Source organism: Amphiura filiformis, chromosome 12, assembly GCF_039555335.1.
Source record: "Amphiura filiformis chromosome 12, Afil_fr2py, whole genome shotgun sequence".
NCBI classification, from domain to species: Eukaryota; Metazoa; Echinodermata; class Ophiuroidea; order Amphilepidida; family Amphiuridae; genus Amphiura; species Amphiura filiformis.
Window position 1 is genome coordinate 45,078,787 of NC_092639.1, and position 13,151 is coordinate 45,091,937.

Genomic DNA, 13,151 nt, shown 5'->3' on the forward strand with positions numbered 1-13,151 from the left:
CACGGTTGTTTGATGTATATAGAATTGGCTTTATTATTAACTAAATGCAAACTATAGATGGCACCTATTAAATGGGCACAGCAATTTGTCTCAAATATGAATGAATTTTAAGAAACATACGGGATATCATGAACCATTGACCTGACGCCATGATAGTAGGATCTATTAGTCGTTTTATATACAATATATATACCGTATTGTCATAATACCAATATTTGTCATAATATATAATGAGTAATATTTAGCATCGTATATGTGCAGTCCATATGCACAAACGAATACTGATCTTTATGATAATCAGGTTTTTGTACATCTCATATAACATGTCACGTAGGAGGTCATACGTGTTGACCTTCATCTATTGTATTTGTTCATATGTGTATGGAGAGAAGAAACGCCATTAAAACTCCATCAGTATTATGGCGTAGTTCATTGAACTCACCGGATTGCTATAGAGGCCTTACATATGACCAGGAAAGTTGAAAAAGAAGGAGGAAGAACGGAATTAAACACCTCAAAAGAAATAAGTCCCCCTCTGAACATGTCGTCATAACATCGTAAGGTTTCGTTTTGTACCAACAAAACTAACTTTGAAATAATTATATGACTGTTTACTAAGTGCTGTGTGAAAATGAGAGATTTCCATGACTTGAGGGCTGAATGAGCCTAAATTGAAGACAAAAAGTGCCCTTTCCAAAAGTCACAAAGTAGGCCTATGCTTGTTAACTGCAAAGCGTATTGGGACAAGGAATGGAACTGACCATCTTACAACTCACTGAGCTGAACTCTGCAACAAGGGGATTTGCATGGCTGAATGATCAAGAATCGATACACATTACAGTAAATGTCCACTTGGTGAGGATTTTAAACTGCACTCAAACACATGGGGTTTTCCATTAGTAACAAGCCATGAATCAACTTTTATGACAAGCATAGGCCTACTTTGTGACTTTTGAAAAGGGCACTTTTGCCTTCAATTTAGGCTCATTCAGCCCTGAAGTCATGGAAATCTCTCATTTTCACACAGCACTTAGTAAACAGTCATATAATTATTTCAAAGTTAGTTTTGTTGGTACAAAATGAAACCTTACGATGTTATGACGACATGTTCAGAGGGGGACTTATTTCTTTTGAGGTGTTTATATCCTTGAGATAATCCCGTAGGTTATCCTGTCGCACCTATTCATAGTCCTTTATTCTCAAGTAGTTACACATCTACTTGAAAGTAGCCTTTGATGTGATGTGTGTTGCCGACTACGGTTGATTAATTTTCACTCCAGAATTGAAACCATATCCAATGTTTCTATAGATAATTCCTTGAAAGTATGACACGTGTGTGTTAAGTACCTGATGTTGCTCTGCAGGATACCACACGTGGATACTATAAGAAAGAAATGTAGTTTTGTAAAGATTCCAAAAAATCCGCCCATTTTGGAACATATATTAATTATTTAGGAGAGTGTTTTAGGATTTTGTTAGAAACGGGATGATTTTTGATCATCTATATTTTATTGTTTTAATGTATTTTCCTGTCATTTCCTGCAAACCTAATAAAGATAGTTTGATAATTGAAAATAGTCTGTATCATAAATCGTAGAGGTTGAAAGCGTAACCAAGCGTGCAAAATTATTATTTGCCATGGAACTTCGGTCATATTTTATTTGAAATAAACTGGATGTTAGGATCTGCATGCATGGTATGCATTGTATTGATGGTATACAGACACTGACCTTTCCCTAAAACTAGTAAGCAGCAACTTGTGTATCACACCCGTCATGGGTTCGAACCCTTTTGTTGTATTTTATTGTTAAACCTAAATAGCGTGATTTCTTTTGAATGAGCGGTAACACACATATTTTGTTTGAGGATAGCTGGATCTATCTCCTTTCTTTACATCTTCTCTGATATGACGTATCATTCCGTAAATATGGCGGACTACTCAAATGCATTCAACAAAAGCATGATTGCAATCTACCGCGACAGTTCGTCTCGCACACATAACCCTGCACTACGATCAAATAGGTTAATGACAACATTTGATTGAATGGACTGCACTCCGCCATAACTACGGTGAAGGACACCGGCTCAAATCCTTTGTTTGGAGCCAATCGATAATTTCATGCAGGGCTTCTATTCCAAGTACTTTGATAATACAGATTATAATGTACTAATGGGTTGAGGCGATTGCATTGAAAAACCTAATAAATTATTCATAACAGTTAACGAAATGTATATTTCAGAATAATCCAAAATTATCAAGTTATTGAACAGGAAGGATGAATATAACTGACGAGTTTCTTTTTGTGCCTGGTGTAGTGTGGAAACCGTAGAGCAGGTGATGTGGACATGACACAAGAAAACTAAGGCTAGTTTATTTATTTATTTATTTATCTATTGATTGCCAACATTTTCCAATAAATCAGCGCTCAGACACAATAGAACAATGAACCCCGCCGTACGTTGATTTTCTCCATCAACTGATCAAGGCATTTTGTGATTATAACATGAAGCATATCATCATACATATTATGTAAGCATATGATGTAAAACAAGGAGCAGTATACGCCGTAGAAGTAACGTAGTTAATCGGATTAACTACCATAGCAATAGATAAATACAATTTTGACTATACCGCCCTGCACTACAACGTTCACGCGGTACCGATGCATGAACCATAGATGTCAAAGAAAGGCTTATCACTCGCACCTGTAAGATAAGTATAATTGAAAAGAGCGGTATTGTATTCAATCTATGTTTGTTGACATACACAGGTAATTAGTGCAATCTGCTTGTAGTTCAGGGCGGTCTATTCAAAAATTGTATTCATCTATTGCTATGGTAGTTAATCCGATTAAGACGTCACTTCTACGGCGTATAGAGGTTGTGCATCATTCCGTAAATAGAGGCCTTGCATGTGACGTATCATCCCGTAAATATGGCGGACTACTCAAATGCATTCAACAAAAGCATGATTGCAATCTACCGTGACAGTTCGTCCCACACATAACCCTGGACTACGATCAAATAGGTTGATGCCAACATTTGATTGAATGGACTGCACTCCGCCATAACTACGGTGAAGGACACCGGTACAAATCCTTTGTTTGGAGCCAATCGATAAAAGAATGCAGTGCCGCTATATGGCGGACTACTCAAAGGCATTCAACAAAAGCATGATTGCAATCTACCGCGACAGTTCGTCTCACACACATAACAAATGCACTACGACCAAATAGGTTAATGACAACATAGGTTAACAACATTTGATTGAATGGACTACACGGCGCCATAACTCCGGTGAAGGACACCGGTTCAAATCCTTTGTTTGGAGCCAAAGCATGCAGGACCTCTAGTTGCAGTACAAATGATACATTTGCGTGGAAGCAAAACCGTAGAGCAGGTGATGTGGACTTGAAATAGGAAGACCGAGGTTAGTTTATTTATCTACTACACACGGTATATATAATGAATCATTTTATTTCATTGTTTAATGACCAAATCTATCCTGAGTTTATTGCAGTAGGCCTAGAAATAATGCCAAGTTTGTTATGTAAATTGTAAATTTGGTTGTTTCAAAAGACATGGTATCAGGGAACTTAACATGATATCGGGAATTGCCTCTCACGCATGATCGCACAAAGTGAATGCCCCCGTCATACTTCCATGCCGCTTGCCGCTACGGCAAGAGGCAAGACGTATTAGCCAATGACAAGCTTCGATTGTGTCCGTTTGCCTGCAATGCGCGTGCGTCATGCCGCTCAGCGACAAAAGTATGAAACAAGCATTGGTCGGACTTCATGTCTAAAAAGTGACATAGGTCAATATCCTTCCCGACATGCTTAGTAGCCATGTCCTTAGAAGATTATTATTCTTGTGATCCACACACTATGTACACGTATACATTTGGCCACATTTTATTATACGATAAATACGAATTTATTAAACATGGTAACAAATATTCTCTAACACAGTGTCATCGCCCCGATATCTTCATGGCAGAAATCGCCATGGTAGGTTGAATCCACCGCCACGCATGGCCATTTTGTTCCGACCTGTTTAATAGTTTTGAGACGCATAATGGACCGAAGGACATCTGACAATAGCCCGGTGACTGACCTCGCTGTGTGTGAGTGAGCATGGTACGCCATGGGTTATCTGCTTTTAGACTACGTCCACGATTGGCCTATACACTGCGCGATATAGTTCGGCCCATATAAAATCAGAATTATTGTCAGTTTTTGAGTTCAAGACGCAAGCTTCTTTCTCAAGACGCAAGCTAACGACTATCATATCTGTTCAATACATATATTCAAGTGCAAGGAACCACATCTGGTTTCTTTAGACGAAATCAATTACGGGAGATTATTCATCATTTTCTACCCCGGTAGCCAAAGATTTTCGCCTGAATATCAAATTCGTGCATAGCACATTCACGTGTATCGATCCCGGGTATTGATTTTAGTATCTCTGATGTACCAAGTAATTATTAGCCAGGCGATGTCGGTGTGTGGTAGGCATATTATAAATTCGGGCTATTAAATATCTTCCTGACCAGCCAGATCTGCGCATAGTCAGAGGGATGAGACTGCATAGGGTTAAATGTCGGGACCTAGGTCACAATTGAGAAGAGATGAGGTCCGACCAACGGCCATTTGCGGAAGTAAAAAGTCACGTCTATGACATGTACCATAGTCTGCCTATTAGGAAGCTGACACTGTGTATACTTTCAGTCATCTGGGATTTGATCAATTAGTGGATAATTAAATCTGGTCAACCAGAAAAACTCACTTTTTGGTCAGATGGAATCACCGACGTTTCGGCCAAAACCTTTGACCTTTGGCTGGGTGGATGATTTAGGGTCATCCGAGGTCAATCGATGAGGAAGTTGCTTGATGACAAACAATTGTGATTTTAAACCATTTTAGTATATCATTTTGGCCCTATATATTTTTTGTTTACTGTATCCTAGTAACTCAGATGTGTGTTTCATAACAAAACATAATTTATTCTTTTCAAGTAGAGTACTTGAATAGAATACATTAAATCTTTTGTTATACTATTTATAGAAAATGTACTCAGCCAGGCACGCTAAAATAAAGCTCTTCCACAGTGGATGCTAGCCAATTTAATACTATGTAGCTTCTATCATGTGTTGTTAGGAAAAGAGATTTCAAAGGCTATAGGTCATCATATGTCAGGTTATAGGTCACTTGGTTCAGGTCAAATTTAGACACCATTTTGAAATACATGTGATAGTCTGTGATATCATAATGCGGCATCAATTTTGATATTTTGTCTAGTTTGTCTTTTACTGGATTATATTAAAAAGGTATGTGGTGGATATAATAACATACCTTGGGACGTAAATGGTGAGTACAATTGAAATGGATTGGACAAACAAAGGTAAAATAGTTACCAAAATCACAAAAGTGAAGCTTACGAAAAACTACCTAATATTAGGCATATCACCTCAAAAATAATCGCAGCAGAAACATGTTATTTAATGTTCCTACATTATTGAGCTTTATTAAAGCATCAAAAATCAAAAAACAGAATTGAAATCGGTCAATGCATTGTGACGTAGTGTCAATTTAAAGATGCTCGTAGATGGAATGAAATCCTGCCACAAATGGCTGTAATGACAAAATTGGCACATTTTAAGATTTTGAAGGTATATTTGGACGCTTGCTTGAAAAAGCAGCGTTAATTTAAATATCACATGTTAAATGCATATCTTTCCTGACTTCGTTACAGAAAACAAAATTAAAAAATCTATCATTGAATAATTATAATAAATTAACCAAATATACTATTTTAGCAATTTCGGCCAATCTGCAGACAAATTAAATCTCAAAAAATGACTAAGTTCAGCTAATTAATATGCAAAATTGATGCCAAGAGAAAACCGTACATGATATAAAGGTGCGGTTTTTTTTGCACACATATGTATACAAAGTTCTTTCAATTGATAACAAAAAATACACAAAAAGTAATTAATTATGCAAATTAGGTAATTACAGCTAATTATGTATTTATGATATTATTATGCAAATTAGGCATGAGTAATTTTAGGTTTTTTTCAATATTTAATGAACGTCTGTTCATTCATCATAAATTTTTTAATTAGGATTCTGTTATGAGGTTGAATAAATGAACTGCAGTTAATTATTTAAAAACAATACAAAAAATAAAAAATTGACATTTTGACGGTGTCTGGAAAATAATTTTCATTTTTACTGTAAACATGGTATGTGTCACCATTACTCAAAGCCAAGTCCGAAAAGTAAAAATTAAAATTCAGTTGCAAAGAGACTTTAAATTAACATTTTGTCATCTGGATTAACATGGGAGGATAATCGGTAAAAGCAAAAGCTATTTTACTGTACCGCGTATACAAAAATAGTATGGTTTTGGACACACACAATGGCTTAGAGCTATTGTGGTTTGGAAAATTACTCCCTAAAAATATCATTGATTAATGTTTTGCTTCAACTAGTTTTAGGGAAGTGTTTCATTCGTTGTCGACGGAATTAATTTACATGCTAAGAAAGATTAGTATTTCAGCTAAATGGTGGTAGTTCCTTTACTTCAATAGGCCTATATTTACTGATTTATGAGCGATCTTCAAAAATCCATAAAAACAGGCAGTAGCTCTCAAACAAAACAATTTTTTTTATTTAAGGACCCGATGTTAGCCTCGGAAAGGCTTCACACACCATATATTAAAAATTTAAACAATTTGGATAAATGAAGCATATGAAGAAATTCATTTATCGACATGGATGTTTTCTAAAATTGGCCAAATTTGAAGCGCGCCCTTTTCAATTCACTGTTATGCTTGCATGCACAGTGTAGCAGAATTATTGTGCAGCCACTGTGACATACCTACTAATATGGTGGTATAGGTGACGAGAAATGCATTTTTTTAACATTGCTGTAGTATGGTTGTGGTAACCTGTTACCTATGGCTTAATTTAGTTTCAGTGAAATAATGTCGCTAGTTAAAAATACAAAATATAGCTCAGTATTTAAAATAGAAGCATTTTGACCAGTTCGTTTTTTGATAACGGAACCACTTATTCCCATTTTACATATCAATCAACGTATCCAAAATTTTAACGAAATCTGTTGATAGTAAGCATTCCAAAATGAAGTGAATTTAAAACATCAGTGATGTACCACCTTTGGCTTCTACCTTTAAAAGCACGTAAGCTACATTGATACCGATGCCACCAATAGAACGAGAAGATTTGCCCCTTCATTTTGCATACCACTTAGTCCAATTGTTTTCCTCATTTCTTCAAAAAATGCAAAAAACGTAAAATAAAAAAGCAACGGGTGTAGTACCCCCTTAATAGACGACAGACTTGATTCCTCAGTGAGTCAATTGTTGGCCGTTTATGACTTACATTACAGTACAGTTACAGGATCTGTGGGTAGGCCTACATAAAGCGGACTCATAAAAAGACTTTTTGACCAAATATATTGTGTCCGAAATATCCGCTTTCTTTCATTCCTTTTCCTCTCTTTTATTCCTTCCCGATTTCCTTAATCATCTAAACTTTCTTTTACTTCTTTCTTTTAAATGTAGATGCGTTCATCAAGTATTCATAGTTATAAAATTATCTCAGGCAGAAAGATGCGTTATATTATAACCAGTGTGGAGATTTTACTACTGATCTATATTGGATATCGTCTGCATGACGTTGACGTAACCACTAGGGTCTGTGACGGAACATGCATATCTGGAAATGTTGATCATAATATCAAAATGCAAAGGGAAAACTTGATTCAACCAGTTTTACGTATCAGAGGAACTAAACAGGTACGATACCGGCAAAGTAATTTTTACAAGAACATTATACATGAGATAATTATTATTATTTATTAACAGTGATAAGAATATGCACGAGCTATCAAACAATTTCGTCTCAGATCTAGGTAGAACGGAACCCATGACCATTCAATATTTAAAGGAAGGTGACCTGATATATTTGGAAGGTGACCTGATATATTTGGAAAATAGAATTCTTTGAAATTGACGTATAACATAAAATAAAGATATCGACAAAAAATGTCGAATTGAATATATGAATACAATAGCCACCTAAGTCCATACTTTGGCCAAATTGAGTTAAGCATGGGAAATTGTTGCTATACATAGGCCTGTCATATGCATGAAAGAACAACTCAAATTCATTCTCTGTGTCTATTGGGCATGTGAAAAATAGCATGTATGAAAGAATCACCCAATTCCATGATTTGAGTCTTGTAACACATTGATTGAAATCCAGTATGTATAAAAGTCCACTTGTAACACATTCATTGCTAGAGAATGACTTTTGAACAAAAATGGGTTTAATAAAGGAAAGTGTGTGGTTTATATTACATGGCACAATGCTTATCAACATTATACATACCTGTGTGCTTTATTTTGTATTATCTTACTAGTGGTAATCTCATTCTAACATTGTTGTCTTTGTATATGATTCAAACAACCACCTAAGTCCAAAATTTAAAATGAACCCCACGAAGTCCCTGAAATGCTAATCGTCATACCTAATACAGGTTAATCCACTCATTTGCACGTAAAACTTACCATATTGACCAGGTAAATCTAACTGAAGGAATTAAAATGATACACGGGTTTTTCTCTCAAAATAACTTCGCATGGACTTAGGTGGCTTTTGTATTCATGTATTCAATTAGTCTCAATGTGGTACACCACAGTTAAGACTAATTCAGCAGTTTTTGTTTATTTCTTCAGAATTATACCAATGGAACGGCTAATTTCTATATGTTAATGAGAAAAATATCACCTGACACAAAAATCTCCATTTTGATTGGGTAAAGTGGGGGATGAGACTGTCAATCAGGTTACCCACCTTTTAAAGCTCGTACTAACTTAATTAACGAGACCTTAACATTGCTCATTTACAGAAGGAGTCGGACAAAATGCACCATCATCTCGTCATGCACATTATAACAAAAACACATATATTTCCTGTCGTAATGTTATTGGTCATAATGATTTTAAAATTTCGAAATATCATACATAATTATTCATAAATTTACCTCCGAACTGTATCTATTTTTACATTACGTTTTGTTACCTGGAGAGATTTGATCATGTCTCATCTCCTTTTTCAACCAAATCGACGGTCATAACTCTTGTAGTGAGGGGTCAACATGCCTAAGGCAAAACTCACATCCTGGGAACTAAATACCACACATTTTTATGTATACCATAGTGCAGTTATGGTTCGACCTTTGCAGTACTTAATATAAACCTGTTTAACAGGAAATTACTCCAGCAAAATCAATCGACAAAGTCTAGTACATCCGCATTGAATGGTGGGCTGCACTTATGCCCAAATATGTCACTTGCCAATAATCACCCACTTGAAATCCCCCGACTCTCTCCACTGCTGTTATGGACAAATTAGGGAGTTGTTTTTGCTGTTATCTGTCATATAGATATCAGGGAGGTACGACCATTTGCAGATGCCCCACCTACTCAGTTTTTACCCTACATGTAATGTATACATTATTCTTGATTGACAGTAAGTACAAAAAATATTCGTCATGTGGTTTAGTTTTAATTCCCTTCGGAAGAGAGTGGTTCACAAAATGAGTGATAGTCACTGAAAGTTGCATTCGATTTAAACAGGGAATTTTGCAGGCCATGCCGTGCCCTTCCTTACTAAAACACAAAAGTACGAATATTTCCAAACATCTAAATTAGCTAAAAATTTAGGACATGTTACAAAAAGAGGGTACAAAAAATATTGGCCGGTTAGTTTTCACACAGTGACGTTAACTAGGCAATGCCATATTCCTCTAACATACACTGTTTGTAAAGGTCACACGTCAATGGTGAGAGCACTATGTATTGTGTATAGGAAAATGGACAGTAACTGCAGTACCATGTGTGCCATATACTGACATATGAATGACAGCCTGGTGATGTGGGCAACTCATTGACAGATACCCGTACCAACCTCAGAAGGGAATCCAATTTTTGATCAATTCTCTTCAGGTAGTGAAACGTAATGTATACAATACACCTATTACCAGTGGCGTAGCGTCATAGGGGCACGGGGGGTCATATATTCGGTGCCCCTCCCCCACAATATGATGACCCACGATACGCCACTGCCTATTACCTTATTCAGGTTTTTAAAGGTAGAATTCATGTTCAGTTAATTCATCCTGTTACATGACGGACCAAAAATCAATCAGAATAGTGACGTAAGTCTATTATTTTTGTGTGTCATTGTCAAGTGGCTAGCCGAATACAGCAACGCGATCAAATACGTATTTCGTTTATTGGGCTACAAGCTGGAAATAAACGGAATGGTGTTTCAGCACGATGGGACAACAACCGACCGTATCTACAAAGGCGCTGTACCATGGACTGTCGATCATCCGAAATCGCCCGATAAGGTGAGAAAAAAATATATGTGGCTGCACCAGAATTATTCACTAAGTAGGATGGGGTGGAATCTAATTATTTGCCATTAATAATAACTTTATTTGCCCCCAAATAAAGGAATTTGCAGTGATTATATTTTATTTTGATTGTAGAAATTACCTATCATGCACTTTTTTTGCACCGCCACAGATACAGGAAGAACTGGGAGGAAAATATATCAATATATAGGCGTAATAAATTAGTAAGGACATGCATCAAACTAAACGGAAATACAGTCAATATCAATTGAATGTTCCCAAACCATCACTTCTAGTAATAAGGATATGTTTAGCGAAACCTAATTCAAATGTTACCATTCCCCAAAATATCTTTGCACTGCTTTGTGTTTAACCTGACGCTTACAAGTAAAACTATGTTCTTCCATGATTTTCAGCCTAGGCCGACGGGCTACCAAGGGCTAGTATAGTCGGACGGACTTTTTTTCCGACAAGGCGTTTTTTCGTCACGACCAGAGAATTATTAGTCTTATCTCTTTGGTTGGGATTTTCGGTTCTCCACAGCAATTTATGGTTATCCAGAGCAATTTTTGGTTCTCCACAGCTATTTTCGGTTCTCCACAGTGATTTTTGGTTCTCTACAGCAGTTTTTGGTTCTCCACAGCAATGTTCGGTTCTCCGCAGCTATTTTCTGTTCTCCATAGCGATTTTTGGTTCTCCACAGCAATCTTCGGCTCCCTGCAGTGATTTTCAGTTATCCACAGCGATTTGCGGTTCTCGACAGCGTTTTTGTTCTCCACAGCGAGTTGTCGACTGCGATTAGCTTTGTTCAATGATTTCTATTTCCTTGTTGCTGCGGATAATTCTAGAGCCAAATTCGTATTGCATTTGCGATTGTGACAACAATAAGACGCACGTGGCCTTAAATTTTGTTATTTTTCAATCTATCACTTCATCTAAATTTATTTATTATATAATCATAGGTTATAGACATGATACCTGGCTTGAATGAGTACGTTACTTACAAGGCATCACTGGTTACACGAGGAGGCAAATACATACCAAAAGGGTTTTATCTTCCACAAGATATTAATAGCTTTATAGAATACGTAAGTACTACGAGATAAAACTAAGTTGAAGTGCAAAACCTACAGGTCAAATCGGTCACAGTTCATTTTGTCTAGATTTTGGATTGGGTAAGGATTTTGAAAATATATAATATTTGACAAAAAAAGACACCCAGATTTTCAGGTTAATATTTCTGTAAGGCAAATTTGCAAAATCCTGGAAAATGTCTAAAATTTTGCTAAAAATCTTTTAAAATATTTTGAGATACTTTCAAAAACGCACCCTTCTCTAAACCTATATTCTAAAATTTGTGACCCGATTCTAAACCAAAGAGTCTGAAAATTGTATCTGAATCTGCCGCACATCCTCTTACACACATTTTCACTAAAGAACTCCCAGAAATATTTTGTATTAGAAAAATTCAACATGTTCAAAGATTTTTTCGGGAAGAAGAAAAGGAATCACAATTAACGGTGTTTGAAAAATGATAATTGAGCTATTTAATATATTGGACATGTTAATCGGTGAAGCAACTTTTGCCAAAATATTTTTCTTGTTTGTTGAACAGACTTCCAAGCCGGAGAATAAGAATAAAATATGGATCCAAAAGAATCCGCGATTCAGGGGAAACTACGTCAGGAAACTTACAGGTAAGCCACAGCACATCCACACCTGTTAAATACTTATTTTGAACAGGCAGTAAACGAACCAATAGAAATACGCCCTGTAGCGAAGCACATGATTCTATAAAATGCTTCACCGACTGCTGAGAGTGGTTGCTGTTACCAAATAAGCTGAGTATATACTCCGCGTGCTGTGAACGATTGGTATTTGACTAATAGAGGTTATCCGTGTTCTATAAGCTGCATCAGCGACTGCTATACCTTGTACCTTGTTTAGGACTTTCAAAAGATGTACATGCATGTGCAACCATCACTGTTTCAAAATAGGCCGCCAAAGTCATGCAGGTAACCCCGAGGTCATGCATTGATTTGGGTTGAATGAAGAATACTACGGGAACCAGCGCTTTTTGTCAGAAGAAGTCACGCATGAATAAAGTGGATAACCTCTATACGGTAGCTCGCTTTTCCCGGAGTTATATCTCATTGGCTAAAAACCAATCGCTATAGCTCAGCGATTTAGTATAAATTCAGCTATGAATGTCTTTCAAAATCCCCGGGCAAAATCCCCGGGCACATTCCTAACCACATAGTTGCATTGAGATGACCGCCACTTGAAAATCATTTTGGTATTTATTTGTAACTTTTCGGCACTTAAGATTTGGGCAAGTTGGCACTTGACAACGTAAACATCAATCTCTTACACAGTGGTTTTATCTGACAAAAAATAATTTTGTATTTGAGCGAGAAAATGAATTTTAAGGCAAAGGTGTGTCTCAGACATTGTGTTGATTTCAACATGTATCAATCGACTTCCAGCATGACTATTCAGTGACATGTAAAGTATGATGCTACCAATTCCAATTAAATACCAATATCAATACCAATTACCAGTATACAGTGTTGCATTTGTTTGCATAACGTTAACACTAATATTTCTCTTTCGTCAACAGAATTGGATCTATCAAATGTAAGCCTGGTTCAAGAATTTATCTCCAATCCTTTCCTCATAACGGGTAGGAAATTCAGTCA

The 13,151-nt window shown here is 36.4% G+C and overlaps 1 protein-coding gene across 1 annotated transcript in view; it reads left to right on the plus strand.

Annotated features, from left to right (window-relative positions):
* The first annotated feature begins 10,356 nt into the window (after positions 1-10,356).
* Positions 10,357-13,151, plus strand: part of LOC140166838 (probable tubulin polyglutamylase ttll-15) — a 7,259-nt gene continuing 4,464 nt past the window's right edge. The window contains exons 1-4 of the mRNA XM_072190326.1: positions 10,357-10,446; positions 11,415-11,540; positions 12,068-12,149; positions 13,073-13,151. The exon at positions 13,073-13,151 is cut by the window's right edge and continues 184 nt beyond it. Coding sequence (XP_072046427.1) covers positions 10,357-10,446; positions 11,415-11,540; positions 12,068-12,149; positions 13,073-13,151 — 377 coding nt within the window. The remainder of the gene's footprint in view (positions 10,447-11,414; positions 11,541-12,067; positions 12,150-13,072) is intronic.